Here is a 19,180-nt window from a genome sequence, read left to right on the forward strand (position 1 = left end):
CAAACATTAATGCCTTCAGATAGTTGTTTATTTCCTTGACATCTGATGGAAGGGCATTTCACAGGACAGGCGCCACTACAGAGAAGGCCCTCTGTTTGGGGGTGGCTGTGGGGGTGTTGCTGCCATTTGTGGCCACTGAAATTCAGTCTGTTGGGGAAGTTTTATATTTTCCCGTCATTTTAAGATCTGGGCTTAGTGACCAGGTTCCAGGTTTGTTTGCAAGTTGTTTGAAAAAATAGCACTCTTATTGTGTGTATAAAAGTTCCCTCTTCCTTGACTGCTGTGGCAAGAGTCCCAATAACCAAGGATTAACACACACACACCCCAAAAAAAAACCAGAATCCCAGAATAAGTGGCAGCTGTGGCCCTGTGGGGGTGAAAAGGGTTCACTCCTGCAGACAGGGCCTGGGCCCACTAACGTCTTTGAAGAACATGTAGTGTCATACCCTGGGTCACAGACGCTTCAGGTTGCGTTTTTTTGGGTTACGGACGCACCAAAACCCGGAAGTACTGGAATGGGTTACTTCTGGGTTTTGGTGGTCACGCATGCGCAGAAGCACCAAATCGCAACCCACGCAGATGCGGCACTGCGGGTTGCGAACTTGCCTCTCGTACGGAACACGTTCACAACCTGAGCATCCACTGTACAGTATAAGCTGGTTGTAATCTAACTTTTGCTGTGATGTCTCTAGGGCTGGGCGATATATTGATATATGGATGTATCATTCAAAACCAGCTTAAAATGCGTAGTGACATCGGTTTCATAATTTTCTACCTGGCAATACATTGTGAATCATGTTTGTGCTATGCAAAAATCACAATGTAGGGAAAATCGTGAAGCCAACCAATACAACACATCATTTAGCTGGAGGTATCTCAAGGGATATCTTACTGTGGACATTTTTTCTTAGAAACAGAAGTAGGAGTTTTTTGCTCTATATATACACTTTTAAGTAAGGGGAAATGTGTGTCTGTCTTATGGAGTGAATGCAGGCTGCGCAGCTATCCCAGAAGCCAGAACAGCAAGAGGGATTGCTGCTTTCACTGCGTGATCCCTCTTGCTGTTCTGGCTTCTGAGATTCAGAATATTTTTTCCTTGTTTTCCTCCTCCAAAAACTTGGTGCGTCTTATAGGGCAAAAAATACGGTAGTATGAATTTGTATCAGACTCAGGGTCCTCCACCTGTATGCCACATGTCATGTCAGTATTGCCTAGGAGTGTCAACTGGTGTCTTGTAAGCTAATAAATGAACAAGGCACCAAGGACTTGCTTCCTGATCACCACCTCACACCCTGATCACCACCTACTTTGGTTCTGTGTTTGCATCAGTCAGTTTTCTCCTTAACCCAAGTGAAGCCAGAACATGCCACAGCTCCCTATTGCTATATGTAGCCATATCCCTATTGCTACACAAAACAAGTGATTCTTGGGTGCAGAAAATGAATGCCAACATCTTTGTGTAATTAATGCTTTTATTAAACAAGGTCTGAGGTGAGAGGTTTGCTGTGCAGAGATACCATTTGAGGGGAGAAAAAACACAAAAGAAATGCAGTCCATCCTCCTGAGCCATTTACTCCACAAGTCCCATAGGAATGAAAAAGACTCTTTTCTGGCAGAGACATCAAGAACAAGCCCTGGCTGCAATCCTATGGGTGCTTACATGGGAATGAGCCCCCCAAGTAATCATGCATATATAGGCCTATGCCTTAGCTCTACAAACTTGGGAGAGTCACTTGGGGCTCACTTTTGCATTAAATGTGGACTGTTGGGGTTGTTAAATGCTTAACCAAGTGCCCCCGTCTAGTTTTTTTAACCACCACTTTGGCCCTGCAAAGGGGGTGCAAGTTACGAAACCATCTCCCACATCAAAACCATGCTGGAGGCAACTAAAATGTAATTAAGGTGTGTTTTAAGAATGAAATGCACACATTTCTGCCCTCATCCAGCTAGATTGAGTGATACTGCTGCTCACATTCATTCCCTCTCTTTACTCTTTTCGTTTGGGGGAGTGAACGCATGCAGTACTTTTAAGGCCACAGTTCCTACCAATGCTTATTTTTATTTTTGTGTGTGTTTATTACTTAAAATATTTTTAAAAAAGCAAGCCCCATTGAATTCAAGTAGAACTTCCTTCCTAGTAAAAATGCACAGGGTTCATTGAGAAGTTCAGCTATGTCTACTGCAGGAGGAGCAACAGTGGAAGCACCACCACCAGCCTCCTAAAAGAAAGGTTACCTGACATCATGCAAACCAGCTGGGTGGGCGATTCAGCATCACTTTAACTTGTCAGCTGTGGAAGGTTAGGACCAGGAAGATTTCAACACTTTCTAAGTTTGTGTGTGTCTGCATCTTTGGTATGAGTTGGGATTGGGGAGGTGATCCAACCGAAATCTCCTGTGGGTTCTACAGAGGCTCATCAAGGATTCCACAAAGGGGCAATCCCATCATGGTAAAAGAATCAAGCAAAGACAAAAGTCCTTGCATTGGAAGTTTATGTAGAAAAACATTCCAAGGAGGCAGAGAAAATTACCTTTGGGGCTGTTTCCATGTAGGAGACAGGACATTGCATCAAGCTTCATTACCCCTGGGTATAAGGCACCAAGGCAGCTCTATATTGCCCAAGGTTCTCTCTTTTGCTTACAGCAGGATTGGGAACAAGTAGCCCTCCAGACATTATTGGACTCCCATCACCTGGCTGTTGCCCATGCAGGCTGGGGTTGATGAGAGTTGGCAGTCCAACAACATGGGTTGGCCACAAGCCCTGCCTGCCTGCTCTGTACTATGAGAAGCTTTGCCTGCTGATTTCTACCATTCAACCTGTAGTTGAAGGTATAAGAGCAGTCCTAGCTTCTCTCCCTGCACCCAAAAAGTCACTGATAATAGTTCTTGAGTAAAGCAGGAGTGTCTACAGACTTGGGGGGGGGTACTTAAAACATAAATCACTTGTGTATATAGTCAGGTGGGAGAGGAAGGGATACAAAAAACTATATATGCATAGCCTAAACAGCACAGAGATTTAACAACAGGTTAAGGAGAATCTCAGCTCTTTCTCTTCTAGGGGAGAGAAAAATATATGGAAAAATAGGGGGAGATGGCTTGAAATCTGAGTAGGAGCAACCACCCTGCAACATTTTGTTGCAGGTCCCCCTTGTGATATCTGATGCCCCAGCAAAGGTTGAGAAGAAGAAAATTGCCCCACTACCCCTTCTCCTGCCCTTTTCCCTTCCCAATCCTCCCATTGACCTTTTGACCTGGCTAGATAAAAGAAGGCTCATTGGATTTAAGGCACTCTAAACTGCTGGAGGTGGTTCTTTTTGGATGCAAACAGCATCTCAGTTGGACAGCACATCTGAGGACTCAGACACCAGCTTCCCATCCCGAGTCTCGATCTTCTTGATGACAATGGCCCTCGACTTGGTGACTGCAGAGCTCTCCAGCGGGGAAGAATTCATGGAGTATCCACCACTTGAGTATGAAGAGCTGTAGCCACCCCCATAACTACTGAAGCCACTGGACAGACCACCTGGGTGGGAACAAAGGAGTTTAATATTAAGAGACAGAGTGGTGTTTCCAAACCCTAGACAGGGGAAGAAGCTGCCCCAGCTAACAACATCTATAGCACATAAGAGCAGCCCTCCTAAACCAGGCCAGTGGCCCACCTAGCCCAGCATCCTGTTTGCATGGTAGCCAACCAGGTGCACCTGGGGGAAGTCTGCAAGCAGGACCTGAGCACAAGAGCACTCTCTCTCCCCACTTGCAATTCCCAGCAATTAACAGCAATGACTCCGAAAGTGGAGGCAGAACATAGCCATCATGGCTAGCAGCCATTTACAATGATGAAAACTAAATGTATATGCATTTTGTTAATCGGTTCCCAGAACAATGTGAGTCATCCATGCAACAGCGGGGCAGTCCTGTTAAAAAGTTTCCTCTGGGCATCCCAGGGTCCCCTTGGTCAGGACTCTGGGACAGAACTGATTTCAGGGCAACAGTGATGCTTCTGGGACACCCCCCCCCCCCGCCCACCATAACACAATCTGCATTGGGGAATTATCAGCCTTAATCCCCCCCCCCCGGGGTGATATTGCTGCTCCTATTATTGGCAGAAACTGGGGAATACATGACACAGGGGGCCTCCCAGCTCCTTCAAGCATAGATGGTGGATACATCCAACATGGTGGCTACATTTTCAAAATTTCCACCTATCAATGGAGGTTTGTTAACTGGGACAAATAGTGCCCTGCCCACTGCTCAACCTGCCAGGCAGCCCCTTTCAGCCACTCCAGGAGTTGCACGGGCTGTCAACTTCCTGCCCAGTTTCCTGCCCAGTAGAACTCAGAGGAGGATGAGGACCAATCTAGGAGGAGTTGGCTTTGCCTCTCATTGGTAGCGCTGGCTATATCTGCTTTTCAACTGGTGTATCACCAGCAAAACATTGTGATATAGAAAAGGGAAATCTAGTTGCCATGACTCTTCCATGCCTCAAAACATAACCCTGTGGATTCATCCTATGCCTCTATTTCAACCAAGTCGCAAAGTCTGCTTACCTGAATAGCCGGTTGTTTTGGTCTGAATGCTCAGGTTCTGCATCCCTGACTCCAGCCTGCCAAAGTGGGTGGAGGGGAAGACAAAGCAAAAACAAAATCAGCATGCAGGGACAGAAGAAGCAGGGACAAAAAAATGGAACTGCTAAAAGCAAAAGTCTATGTGGAAGTGGAAGCATTTGTCTACGTGCCGGCAATCCCAATTGCTGCACACCCGTGCAAGGACAGAGCAGTGGCGCATATGCTGCTGGCAGAATGCACTCCTGGTTGGGGGGGGTGGGAGGAGAGGGGGCTACAGAGAGCTGGGGGGGTTTGTAGGTGTATTCTGCAACATGCCAATGACAAAATAATAGTGGTGAATTTCTACTGGACAGTCCAGTCCATTCTGCATTATTGATCGTTCCACTGTCACTTTCAGGAGGGGCACTCTGGCATTAATAATCAGTGTAATAAAAGGAGGACGAAGAAAAGGCATCCCAGAGGAATTGCAGTATAGTTACTACAGAAGAAAGGGAACATGCACCAACTGGAAACAAAGCAGTACATTAGCCCCCAAAATTTTTGCAGGCACAAGCAGTACTGGAAACTAGATCCCATATGACCACCCAAATGCCACCAAGAGCACTTTTCTTTTTTTAGAAGTACACATGTCAGAGCCCTGTCTTGGCACCCACCTGTTCTCTTCTCCTTCCAGAAGCTTCCTATAGGTGGCGATCTCTATATCCAGAGCCAGCTTGACGTTCATCAGCTCCTGGTATTCCCTCAGCTGGCGGGCCATGTCTTGCTTGGCTCTCTGCAGGGCAGCCTCCAACTCAGACAGTTTGCTGCTGGCATCCTTTACGGCCAACTCCCCACGTTCCTCAGCCTCGGTGATGGCAGCTTCTAGATTAGCACGCTGGGGAGGAGAGGAAAAAAGGAAGAGCCCAATGGTTTTCCCATTTGCAAGAGAGACATTCAGCACTGCCTGTTTAAATCCCAAAAGCCAGAAGCAGCGGTGCAGTGCTCCAGAGTGCATATAGGTATGTGCATATGTGTGTGTGTGCCAAAGACACAGTCCTATTTCTGCCTCTGGGTCCTTGTCTCCAGTGTCCTGGAGCTGCCCAGTCTGCATGAAGAAAGGGGAGTTTTCGCCACTGAGAATAACACAGTCAGGATTGAAAGGAGGCGAGACAGCCACTGAGGACTGGCTCCCAGGGTACTCTGGAAAAGAACACTGAGGAGGAGCTGTTCTGTCTGCTCCAAAACCAAGCATTTAGGAGAACTGAAAACACTAGGTGCTTCAGTTTCAAGGGAAATGGTGTGCTGCAAGTTCTGCCAAGAGCAATGGAACTTGAAGAAAAACACAACCAATATGATATTGGAGCAATCAAAATCATTTGCCTATGTACAAGTAGGTGGTTGAGTTCCATGAGGTCAGGGGCCTGCCTCTTTGGCTAATGTTATTATATATGGCACTGTATCAATCACAAACATTGCCTCCTGACCTGGCCTTTCAGACCCTCAATTTCTGACTGTGTCCGGTTGATGATCCTGTTGAGCTCATTGATTTCATTCTTGGTGTTGCGGAGGTCATCTCCATGCTTGCCTGCCACTGACTGGAGCTCTTCATACTACAGGGAGGAGACAAAAAGAGACAAATGTGACATGTGTTGGGAACAGCTTCCGAAAAGGTGGCTCTCAGTAAAAGGCGAGGGTCAGAGAATCTCAAAAATCCAGCAAGGGAAGACCTTTGCAGACACTCAGATGGAGTGCCCTGTTACTACTGTCATGACAGGCAGATTAAACACTTAAAACACACAGCGCACACACAAGGGCAACCTCTTAAAACATGGAGATATTTAACCCTCCACAGCTGTGACCCTCCCCCAGTGCCCTAATGCTGCAGTAAAACTGAGGGGGGGGGGTCCTTCCACTGGTGAGCAGAGGGGATGCTGCAGGTTGGGTGGGTGGGTGGGGCCCCTCTCTTCCCCACCAACCAGGGAATAGAGCAACTTTTCTCAGATGTTCTCCAGATGTTCTTGAACTACAGCTCCTATCACCCCGACCCCTGTCCACTTGCTAGGAATGATGGGAGCTGTAGCCCAACAACATCTAGTGACCAAAGATTGAGAAAGGCCTATTGACCTATTGACATTTCAGAGCAGACATGAGTCTAACATAGCATACACACCATACATTTAAAACACATTTAAAGCACTCCCACCCCTTTAAAAAAAGGAATCCTGGGAATTGTAGATCTGAGCAGGGTAAGCTACAGTTCCCAGCATTCTTTGTCAGGATGTTCTAAATGTTGCGGTGTGTAATGCAGCCCAGGCACAAAACAAATTGAGGGGGTGGCCAAGTCTCCTAAGCAACCCAAGACGTCCCATTGGAAGGGCTAAACTAGGATCAGCCCCTGAAGTTCTTGGAGAACAGGTACAATAAGAATGGGGCAGGTCCTCTGCATATGCCTCCTGCAACTTCCAAGAAAACTGGTAGTACACTGGAGTGGCTAAGAGTATGAGTCACAATGCACAAATACTTCTTAAATCTCACTTCAGCCACAAACTCTCCTCATGTGGCCTTAGGCAAGCTATTATCTCTTAGCCTCACCTGCTTCCGTCTGCAACACAAGGATGATCATAGTAATACAGGGCTGTTGTCACTGAGATAATATATATGTTATGCACATTGCTCATACTTTATGCCAAATTATGATGATTAACGTGATTGATGTCAAAGGGCAACTTGCCACCCACCATCATCTCAAATACTGACGCTCACCAGCATGTGTTTGGCAGCCCCACTCCCCATCACCCACCCCATTTGCAGATTCTAGGATCAAGGCAGCCAGGGGCGCCGACTTATAAAAAATATTGGGGGGGCCCATACCGGGGTCCTGCCCCGGGAAGTTTTCTAAATTTTAGATGAAAATTAGTGACTTTTAAAGTTTTTAAAAAGTATTTTAGAGTCATATGATCAACATTAGAACCCCGAAAACTCGACTCTATATAACTCCACACTCCGGGAAACTCGACAAGGCTGAAACACTTTTTGGCTTTGAAAAAAGAAACAAAACATAAACACGCATGGTATTTTTGTAAAAAGCTAATTTAATTTACAGTAACAATTATGCTTATAGACTATTACAGAGCAGTGAATATATAGCTCTGAAAAGACTGAAATGATATTTAAATAAATCCTAAACTATCATTAAAAGAATAAAACATAAAATATTGCTGTCGCACAGTAATAGCACTTTGATTAATAAGTGAAATAGCTAATTTAAGCTTACTTTGAATAAGGCTGAGGGTTCATTAAATAAAAATAATATCTCAAAGTTAATGCTTTAATACAGTTAATAAAGTTAATACAGTATGCCTAATACTGTATGTAAATACTGTAATACTGTATGTAAATAACGGGCTTTAATTGGGTCTTACACCCTAAAAATATTTAAGTATTTGAAAATAACTAATACAGTACTATAGTAATATAGAAATACAGTACTAAACTAGTACTAATATTTCGAAACTGAAAATTTAACATTCTGTATGTATTTAATTCTCTATTTTATAAAGATTTTTAATATCTGACAGTGAGTTTGGAGTAGCCCAATGCAAAAATCCTGAGGATCCATGTGGATCCATGCTTTGTAACCACGTTTTTGCACCACTGTGACCCTAGGCAACAGTGGGTGCGTGATTTTTTTGGTGCAAGATGTAGCCATGGACATGCTATGTGATCTGATGGTGAATTTGGGGTGACCCAGTGCAAAGATCCTGAGGATCCATGCTTTGTAACCACGTTTTTGCACCATTGCAGCCCCAGGCAACAGTGGGTGCGTGATTTTTTTGGTACAGACTGTAGCCATGGACATGCTATGTGATCTGATGGTGAATTTGGGGTGACCCAATGCAAAAATCCTGAGGATCCATGTGGATCCGTGCTTTGTAACCACGTTTTAAATGGGGAGGGAAGGAAAAACACAGAAGGGACAAGAAGCACAAGAGGGGTGTGCGGAGAAGCAGCTGGCTAAGAATGCAGGGGAGGAGTTTAACGGGGTGGGGGGGGAGGAAAGGAAGGCAAAAGTCCCCCCCCAAGCCAGCCCCCCCTCTCTCTCTCTCCCACCTGCGAGTCCCTAGAGCACGGAGAGGAGGAGGAGGTGGGCTGGAGCCTGCACGCAGTGTGACTAGGAAAGAATTAGAAGGAAGGACTCGATCCTTTCCTTAACCCTCTGCTTGCCAGGAGGGCAGGGGATTCCCTGCTCTTTGTTGAGTTTGAGCAAACGCAGCAACAGAAGCGGGTGGGCAGTAAGACCCTGAGGCAGAATGCAGGAAAGCAGCAGCTTCTGCCTTCCCTCCGCCCGACCGCCCGATCTTATTTTTGCCTGATTTTTGCCTATTTTTGTCCCGGCTCCAGGGACCACACATTTGCTCAATAACATGCACAGACATTTCCCCTTACTTTTTAGGAGAAAAAATCTGTGTGTTATAGAGTGAAACTTACGGTAATAATTTTCTTAAATTATTGGGGGGGCGGAGCCCCCCCAAACGAATTTTTGAGGGGGCTCGGGCCCCCTCAGGCCCCATGGAGTCGGCGCCTATGAAGGCAGCTCACTTCCAATTAAATATAAATCCATCAGACAACACAGAAGCCAGGAGATGCAGCACATGGAATTCAGGGGCATTTCAGAATAGAATACACCGACCCTTGTCGGAACACCATTCTGCAGGTCATGCCAGTAAATGGCAGTTGTTTTGGCAACCCTACCTTATGCAAAAACTCACAAAATTCAGGATCCTTTCTAACAAATTTCACATGCAAAGTTAGCTAATCTACTGGAAGGACACTAGCCCTTGGTATTCTTGCCAGCAGTCTATACATACATTCCCCCTCCAGATGTTGCAGATTTCCTCCATACTCTGAGTCCAAGCAGATTATTTTGCTAGGATTGTTGCTTTTTAATCTGAAATTATGGGGCAGTGTTTATCAATTTACCATAAAGGTGGCGCAAAACAAGGGTGGAAGTATCCTGTTTCAATATAGTCACGCCATTTCAATTACGTTAGCTGACACTGGCTGTCTCTCACTAAGGAGAACAGATGTAAACTTGTTGGTAATTCAGGGTTTTAGAAGGCAAAGATTTACATCCTTGGCACTGTGGGAAGTTTCACTCTCCCTGGCCACATGGCATGAATGTGATGTGAGGACTGTGATGATAACACAGTCAATAGTTTGCAGAGTACTGGGGGTGAACGAGTCAACCTATTGCAAACATAAATATGAAAATCCTCAAGCTCATTCACATGAAGTTTCTCAGTTTACTGGGGTTTCATGTCTAGCAAGACATAGTAACAAAAAACATGGAGAAACACAGATCAAAAGGTCCCCCCCCCTCGTAATATGCCAATTTGCACCCTAAACAGGAAGGATTCCTAGCCCAGCCAGGAGTAAGCAAGGCAGGGGGGCTCACCTTGATCTGGTACATGCTCTCTGCCTCAGCCCGGCTCTTGGCAGCTATTTCTTCATACTGTGCTTTGACCTCAGCAATGATACCATCCAAGTCCAAGCTGCGGTTGTTGTCCATAGACAGGACCACAGAGGTGTCGTTGATCTGAGACTGCATTACACGCAGCTCCTGCATGGAGAGAAAGTTGGAGGCAATTTGGTATTACCATCATTAATCATGATCAAGAAGCAAACAGCCATGAGGAACCAAAAAGGCTTTCAAGAACATGAAGGGGCATTTTATCATGCTTGGTGGACATCTTAAAAAATCTTTAAAAAATTGATACAAATACATTAATACTGTACAGAAGATTTTGAGGGTTAATATTCAACTGAAGCCAGAACTCCTCCTGCTGGGACTAATGGGATACACAACTAGAAAAAGATTATGGAAGATTATTTCAATATTTGTTCACAGCAGAGATTATGCTATATGCACAAAGATGGAAGGACTTACTATTAACTACTATGGAAAAATGGTTATTGAAATTATTGGATTTGTCAGAGATGGCAGAGTTGACGTGTTTAGAGAAAAGTCATTGTTGACATTTATAAATCATTAGGAACCTCTTAGGGACTTTTTACTGTGAAAAGGAAAATGGAACTTGTCTGGATATCTGGGTTTGAAGACTGAGAAAATGTTGGTTTATGGAAAGAAGAATTAGATGTTATTCTGGAGCAAGTGTTTTGCGTAAGTCTATATACAGCTGATACAGAATCAGAAGTCTTGTCCTTTCCTTTCCTCTTTTTCTTTATTTCCTCTCAGTTTTTATGTTAAAAAATGCTTAGTACTTGATGTTAACTTCTGTACACCATTTTTGTTTTTCAAGCTTTAAATTAAAAAAAATTCTTATGCAGTGAACCAAGAAAGGCCTCAAAGTACATGCTCTGCTACAAAGGCACAGCGCTGTTCTCTGCAAGGGGTTTCAACACTTCGGGTCAGGGACAGGGATGTTGGGCTGCCACACCTATCAGATCCAACCAACATGGCCAGTTGTCAGGAATGATGGGAGCTGGAGTCCAATAACATCCAGAGCGCCCCAAGTTCCCCATCCTGGTTCTACTCCATCACCTGCACTGAGATTTCCTAGGCCATGTTATTAGTGGTTAGAGCAACGTTTCCAAGAGTCCAGCTTCCTGGAAGAAAGCGAAACACTTTGCCCAACAATGCCTTCACATATGCAGCCCAATAAGATAAGCTCTGCTAAACTTGAGCCACTGGAAAGTCAACTTTAACAGTACTGGAAGGAGGAGTTTGTTCATGTCTCAACACACTAGTAAGAATAGCTAAAACCTTATTAAGACCAGGGCCCAGGAAGCTAAAAAGATTTTCAGCATTAGAGATGGAGGTGGAAAACAGATTTGCCATGAAGTTTAAAGACCCTGATAGCCTCTTTACACAAGAAGTCTGGAAGTGGCAACACAAGAACAGGCCTTTCCTGCAATGGCTCCCGGTTTGTGGAAAGCTCTCCCCAGGGAGGTTCGCATGGGACCTTCATTATACACTTTTAGGCGCCAGGCAAAAACGTTCCTCTTTAACCAGGCCTTTGGCTGATTGACATGCAATGCCCTTTCAAAGTGTGTGGGGTTTCTTTTGGGGAGAGGGGTATTGGGTTGTTCTTGTTTTTATTTTGCTTATGTATTTTGTGTTTTTATATTGTGATTTTATCCTGTGCACTGCGCAGAGACCTGTGGGTATAGGGCAGTAAACAGATTTAGTAAATACTAGTAATAATTTCAGTCCATGGATATGTCTGGGCTGCCTATTCTTATTTTACAGGTTCCCCCTGGTATTTCCAAGCAGAATAGGAGGAATGCCCATAGGAACCTGCTTTGTCCTGCACCAGACACTTGGGTCCATCTAGTTAAGTAGTGCCCATGCTGACCAGCCACAGGGACATGACAGGGATTGAACCTGGAAGCCTTGGCACGCTGGTCATTCTGTTTCCTTAAAGGTGAGGCCTACCTCATCATACAACTGCCTCAGGAAGTTGATCTCGTCGGTCAGGCATTCCAGACGGGACTCCAGCTCAACCTTGTTCATGTAGGCCTCATCCACGTCCTAAGGAGGTAGAGCACAAGCCACCATTATAAATAAAGACCTGTCCGAAGTTGTCACAAAGCATAATAATCACTAGCTAGGAAATCACTCACCTTCTTCAAAAGGACAAACTCATTCTCCTTCTCAGTACGATGGTTGATTTCCTCTTCATACCTAATGGGAAAAGGAACAGGATGGATTAGTTTAGGTGACAAGCCTAGAATGGCTTCATTTAAACCAAGGTCACATGCTTTTGGTGCAAAGACTGCTTTGGGAAGCATGTGTATTTGAGCATGTGCAGAGTGTGCATATGCCTTCTCCTAAGAAACTCTAAATATCCCACATGCAACCCCAAAGGACCTCTAAAACAGAGGAAGCAGACACCATAAACTTCCTACCAAGGCTCAGTCCCAACAGCTTTCACTTCACAAAACTTTTAGGTTTTAGCTGGTTTAATTCACAAACCAAAATTAAGGTGTCACTCAGCTAGCATCCAGTTCAATTAACGAGCAGAGCCGCATCCGATGACCACATGATCTCCATCCCCTTGTGCATAGGACTGCAGCCTCTGTCTTCAGGTGCAATCCAATCCCAGCTGTGTTCCTCTTTATAAACCGCCCCCTTTTTTCAACATGTTATTCCAGTCTGTTTTCTCTTCCTCTTTTGTGAGGCAAGGTGCATGAGTGGTAGACACCACCACCAGACATAATATATGCCAAAAATGCATGGAGACGGAGATCCTAATCCTGTTCTGGAGATTGCTCAGGAGTGGGTTGTGGTCTAATCACCAAAGGCTGCCCGGCTCCTCCTCTGGGTCAGAGATGTCTCCTTGGATCTCCCAGGTACCACACCCCTGCACCCTCCCAGTCCCAGGAAAGCTTGCAACCCTAATGAACAGTATTCCCTTCACTGTCAAGTATGTCTTGAGAGGCAGGCAGGGTGTCCATATGTGTCAGCCTCATTTTGGAAATAGTCAGACACTTGCAAGACTGGTTCGTGCACTGCAGCAGCTGTAGTTGTGCTTGGTACAAGGAAGAAGAACAGCACATTCAGGTAACATAGTGTGTACACTTGACTGAAGAGTCAAGGGGGAGGGATAAAGCTACCATGTGGAGGTTTATGACCCAACCATTTTAAGATTCTGCAAAAAATGTCTTCCATCCGTTACTTCCTCTTAAAGGGAACAATTCATTTCAAGTGTAGCATTGTTTAGAGATTGTTTTTTGTATGCTTTTTAATTCTCATTTCTCCAGAAGCTTTGAAGCATCTTAGAAACATAGGTTTGAAGATCTTAAAGCAGTAAAATAGTCAGCATACAATCTGCCCTTCTCATGTTGTAAGTTTCTAGAGCCCCACTCCACCTTCAGAGTGACCACAGGTGTGTGAAGAGGAATGTAGGGGAAGCAGATGGCAAGAGCATTTATTTGCGCCAACACAGTTGCTCCCTGGAAAGAATTCCTCTCCTCCCATCTTAAAGTTATATATTAGCACCAATCAGGTTCCTTCTTTGGCAGAGTTTGTTAAAGTTCCTGATTAGAGTGGGGAACCTGGTTAGCACGTACTGCAACCCAGAGACTGGGACTATTACATCTGCATTAATCAGACATATGGGCAGCAAAAGGTCATTGTCAGGAAAACAGATCCCAAGCCATCAGACACCACTGCCAACTTTAATACAGGGAGCGATTCACATCACTGGTGTGGACTAACAACTTTTATGTTAAAAAGAAGAAATGCAATAACTTCAGGAAGCCAAATAGTAGAGCTGATTCCAGAGCAACTATGGAATTTTCACAGCCTTGACAACAGGCGTGACTCAGGTTTAGCTTAATGCTGTTTAGTCAGAGGAAGATTAAATAATGAAGGTGCAATAACCCAGCTGCCCCCCACTCACCTAGTCTTGAATTCTTCTACAAGGCCCTGCATGTTGCCCAACTCAGCATCCAGCCTCACTCTCTCCTGCCCTAAGCCATCCAGCTGCCGGCGCAGGTTGTTGATGTAGGCCTCAAACATGCCGTCCATGTTGCTGCGGGTGATTTTCTGGTTTTGCAGGAGACTCCATTTGGTGTCCAGCATCTTATTCTGCTGCTCCAGGAAGCGAACCTGGAGGAAGGGGGGAGAACAGAAGGGATTCCATCCAGTTAAATACTCAACATAGAAAGCTCACTTCTGTAGAAGTCTGCAGTCTCTTCCACCTGTTTCATCAGATGCCAAAATATATACACACACACATACCCCATATATTTAAAGCAATGGCTTCCCAAGGAATCCTGGGAGTTTACCCCCAACACAGAGCTACCAAACACACTAAATAAATTTCAGATCCCAATATACTTTTTTGCAGGGGGAAGACTACCAATGGCTACTAGCCATTGTTGAAACACCAGTGACTGAGAGGACCTTGCTGCTTTTGCAGATCAGAAATGACTAAAGGGCACATTCTTAAAAGGCCTCGGGCCAAATAAAAGACCTTTAGACTACCAGCAGGCCTCTGGTTAGGAGCTTGTTTGACAGCTATTGCCCAGGTTCATCAAACACCATAAACAGATGGTCAATAAAAGCAGCTTAATTTCAGCCTAAGATGTGTGTGTTAATAAAGGTTGTCCAGGATACAGGAGAAAGCTTTTTAGTTCAGAGTGCCTACTGTTTGCCAGAGGTCTTCCCCCTTTTATACATTTGGCCTTGCATTTATCACTCCTTCTCCCTCACCCCATCCTCCTGCAGTCAAGAGTGGGCCCATAATGGAGACCACTTTCAAAGCTCCCTGTGAAAAGTTTTTTCCACACAGCAAAAGTTCAGCCCACTATCATGGATCAGAGAACTTTATGAAGGCAAACTTTTCAGCAGAATCAACAAAGGGGGGGGGGCAGGAATCTGATCAATATTACAAGCTACAAAGCCACATAGCAACAACTGCCAGAGGAAGCAATTAAAAGCAACAGCCACTTGGCAACCATTTTCATACTCTCCAGCAAAGGAAGCAGGGCGAAATTCCTATTTGTTTTATACCATTTCCACAAGCCTCATTTCTTTCCCCACCACCACCATTAGGGTTTCCATATTTCAAAAAGTGAAAATCTGGACACAAAAGTTGTTGGGCTTTTTCTGTAAAATCTAAAAAAGAAAGTTGAGCTATTTTAAAGGAAATTTGCCAAAATCTACACTTCCAACATGGGATGCCATATGTCCAGATTCTCCCGGACATTAAAGCGATTTACACGCAGGCACTGTTTCCAGCAGCCAAATCCTGGCTATGTTCGGGAAATTCCAGCAGCCCTAACATGCACAAAAGATTCTGGGAGTTGTAGTTTGTTGAGAGTAATCAATTTTGAATTAGAGGTTCATTGCCCTGACGTCAAAGAACTACAGTTCCATGGCTGTTGTGACAAAATGCTTCTTAAAGCCAGATTTAAGCATGTAAGATTACCCCTAGTGATAAGACGTAGAGATGAGTTGGCATTCAAAATTCAAAATTGATTACTCTAATTCAAAATTGATTACTCTCAACAAACTACAACTCCCAGAATCTTTTGTGCATGTTAGGGCTGCTGGAATTTCCCGAACATAGCCAGGATTTGGCTGCTGGAAACAGTGCCTGCGTGTAAATCGCTTTAATGTCCGGGAGAATCTGGACATATGGCATCCCATGTTGGAAGTGTAGATTTTGGCAAATTTCCTTTAAAATAGCTCAACTTTCTTTTTTAGATTTTACAGAAAAAGCCCAACAACTTTAGGTTGTGTGCTTAATCTGAGGCAGCTCTAAGACTTAGACCTGGAAGCCATTTTCACAGGCAGAATGCAGAAGCCCTGTCAGATGGCAAGTAACAACAATGAAGTGAGTGTCTTTGTGTATACCTTCTAACCACAAACAGTCGAGTCCTCAGTGTGGAGAGTGTTGTATTTGGGCTCATCCACAGTTCCGCTTGAGCCCTTCCTAGAAAACAGGTTCAAGTGGTTTTCCTCCTCCCTTCTCAGGGAAAATCCACTCTTTTGCTCTAAATTACACCAAACTTCAATCTGGGGGAAATTACCTTTTGCTCTGAGTGCTAAAGAGCTATTTTCAGGGGGGGGGGAGAGCAGTGGGACTAGAGGAAGTGTGGGTAAGCCCTCATGTCTAACCTTATGGAGCCCTTCATCTCTGTAGGTTCCAGACATGAGAAGCTGCAGCAGTGTTCGAGCTAGAAAGGTGTGGAGCCAATTGATGACTCCTGTATTATTTATTACTAACACTAATAATTACCCGAATCCTGTCTGGCTCCACTCAGGTACCATCTGGTGCACATTCAAACACCACACCTGGTCTCTTAATACACCCGATTTTAAACTCTGCATCTTTTTGTAGGAAACAGAGGCCTGACATGAACTGAATGCAAAGGAATCCAATTAACTGAAAGCATTCCTGGAAATTCAGAGACAAGACAATACAAAAATTGGAAGGGCCCCGTCCAGGTGTATCAAGGAGCCTGCCACTGGAACCATGCAGGAACTTTTGCAGAAAACTTATAGGAGAGGAGGACCTTCCAAATTTTGCAATCCAGTCTCTGATATCCTTTAGTAAAAACTTGGCATAGCCAGGAATGCACATGGAATTCAAGTTGGTGGTTCTCTCCCTCTTCCCATTCTGCTTTAACAGAAATAAGGCTTCCACTTTCTAACTCTGCTTATAAGAGTTCAGAAGCTGGCTGCAGGATCAAAGTTTGTAAGCTCCCTCTCCTCAGCTTCACCTCTCATACCTGCATATTTCCTCCCTCCTACCTGCTCCTGCAATGGCCCTGACTTTGGCAATTGGTTACATCAGGCTGAGGATAGTTAATGCTGGGGAAAATGCTTTTACTCTTCCTCCTTTGAGGAAGTCTGAAGGCTTCTATCCACTAGTATTCAAAAGAGACATTCGGAAACCCAGCTCACAGGAAGCTGCCCAATAGGAGTCAGACCCCAGGGCAGGACCAAGGGCAGCCGTCTTCACATTTTCACTCCCAAAAGGAGAAAGCACCACGGGAGGGTAAACAGGAATCCCACTACCTAGAGTGCATGCTGGGGGCCCAAAGACTGCAAACAGCCAGCGAAGAATCCACAGGGAAATGGATGTCTAAAGGGGACCCTTACCACTGATTAGCAGGCAGCCTTTCAAAGCTGCTCAGTCTTAGCCCAGGGTCAGGGTCAGTGAGAAGGAAACTTTTGATCAAGGTTGAGAGCACAGAGGGAATTGTGAATGGCAGCAGCGGGAGACAGCCCAATCCTGCAACCACTCCTGACAGATAGACTATAATCAAGAGAGTGGAAACATTATGGCAGCACCTGGCAAAATAGCTCCTGAGAAGTAAGCAGCACAGAGTTAACCGGAGCTTACTCCCAGGTGGTTGCATAAAGGTTTGCAGCCTCAAAAGGCACCTTTAGGAAAGCCCCATCTGTTTGCAAACAAAATTGCTCATAACCTTTGACTAAGGCCTCTGCAGAAGGGGGCAGCTTGCCCTTCCATCCAGGGAGGGCATTCAATGATATATGGTGAGTCATTGATAGAAAATGTGATTGAGGACCTTACGGTTTCCTCTCTTTCCCTACCCACGTCCTTTTTAACCGGGAAAGTAGACAGAACTTTTGTCTGTAGTCGGCTCTCACACCTGTAGGAGGAGCCTTCGCTTGTTCAACTGGTCTGATCACACACCGGACCAGCTCTGATTCCCCCACCACAGGGGTGAGCAAAGTCCAGGAAACTTTCAGCTCATGAATGTGCTCTTTAAAAGCGATCTTTAGCCTCTAGTTTCTGGCACAGATTCCTGCGCACCACCCAGGAGTAGAATCCAGGTTTCACTTTCTTTGCCTGCACAGCAAAGGCCTCTCTTGTGCTTCTCCTTCACTATAAAGACTGCCATTTGCCGAATTCCCTTTCCTCCATCTCACACCTGGGTGCACACCCTCCTTCATTAAGGAGAGATCAGCTGACAGAAGAGAGATGCGAACTTTTACAGAGGTTCCCTCACAGGTCGATTCTAAGCGACTGCTTGGGCTGCCCCCCTACAGCTTTCCACCTCCATTCCCAGGCATGAAGCTCACCATTTCATTTCCCCCATCTTATCTGGGATTGTGTCTCCTGGGCGCCAGCGACCCCTTTTCCCCGTGCAAGGCGCTGGTGGGGCCGCGTCAATTCACCCCACAATAACACACAGGGCGCTAGTCAACAAAACCACGGAGTCCTCTAGTCCCGTCCCCCGTCCCCCCCCCCGTCCCCGCTGAAACCACTGGGCCTCACTTCTTCCGCGCGCCCCCAGCGTCCCTCTCCCGCCCCCGCCCGCGGCCCCACCTTGTCAATCAAGTTGGCGAACTTGTTGTTGAGGGTCTTGATCTCCTCCTTCTCCTTGGTCCGCACTTGCTGGATGTTGGGGTCGATCTCCAAGTTGAGCGGCGCCAGCAGACTCTGGTTGACGCTGACGGCCGTGATGCCGCCGCCGCCGCCCAAGGACGAGCTGCTTCGGAAGCCCCCGCCGCCGCCGCCGAAGCGGCTTCCCCCGTAGCTGGAGGAGGCATAGGAGGTGCTGACTCGCGAGGCGCCGACGGGGCCCGCCGTGTAGGAGCGGCTGCTGAAGGAGCGCGCGGGGCCCGCGGAGGCGCTGCGGAAGGACGAGGTGGACAGCGTGGTGGTGGTCCTCTTCATCGTGGCGCCTTCGGGGGCGAGCCGAGCGGAGCGGGAGGAAGGCGGGCGGCGGGCGGCGCGCCCCTCCTTATATGCGCGGCCGGGCGAGGGGGCGGGCGCGGCCCGGGCCGAGTGCGGACTCGCAGCACCTGAGTGGCTTTTGGGAAAGCAAAGGGGCGGAGCCGGGGGCGGGGGCGGGGGGCGCACCTGTTTTAACCCTTCTCTCGCTGGAAGGTAACCCCGAGCAGAAAAGAGAACCCCCCCCCCCCGCTCGAGGCTTCCCTGCGGCCGAGACGCCCAAAGAGGGCAGCAGTTGCCCGAGTTTGTCCAGGGGACCCTCCCTTCTCGTTCTTGGGGAATTGCACAAAAAGGGCCTCTGCAGCTGGAGCTCTTCAACGCGGCTTCCCCCGGACATTTCGACACCTGGGAGGAACGTTTTCAGGTGTGGCCCCGCTCTGCTAAGTGGAGACCGGG

At 46.3% G+C, this 19,180-nt stretch overlaps 1 protein-coding gene across 1 annotated transcript; it reads right to left on the reverse strand.

Annotated features, from left to right (window-relative positions):
- Nucleotides 1-1,454: 1,454 nt before the first annotated feature.
- Nucleotides 1,455-18,770, reverse strand: KRT8 (keratin 8). Its single transcript, XM_081849387.1, has 9 exons — nt 18,377-18,770; nt 13,970-14,178; nt 12,189-12,249; nt 12,001-12,096; nt 10,000-10,164; nt 6,029-6,154; nt 5,219-5,439; nt 4,548-4,603; nt 1,455-3,523 (listed from the first exon to the last, which is right to left on the reverse strand). Exons 1-9 carry the CDS (start codon nt 18,725-18,727, stop codon nt 3,333-3,335), a joined length of 1,476 nt encoding a protein of 491 aa, XP_081705513.1. The 5' UTR covers nt 18,728-18,770; the 3' UTR covers nt 1,455-3,332.
- Between the last annotated feature and the right edge of the window lie 410 nt (nt 18,771-19,180).

The sequence above is a fragment of the Podarcis erhardii genome, assembly GCF_964252035.2.
Source record: "Podarcis erhardii genome assembly, chromosome: 2".
NCBI lineage: Eukaryota > Metazoa > Chordata > Lepidosauria > Squamata > Lacertidae > Podarcis > Podarcis erhardii.

What these genes read in the sequence shown, in the direction of transcription:
- KRT8 (XM_081849387.1), bottom strand. Translation starts at nt 18,727, where the DNA reads ATGAAGAGGACCACCACCACGCTGTCCACCTCGTCCTTCCGCAGCGCC. An exon ending in AGTTTGTCCTTTTGAAGAAG is followed by an intron (nt 12,097 to 12,188) that starts GTGAGTGATTTC and finishes CTACCTCCTTAG; the next exon opens with GACGTGGATGAGGCCTACAT. An exon ending in CAAAACAACCGGCTATTCAG is followed by an intron (nt 3,524 to 4,547) that starts GTAAGCAGACTT and finishes GTTCCCACCCAG; the next exon opens with GTGGTCTGTCCAGTGGCTTC.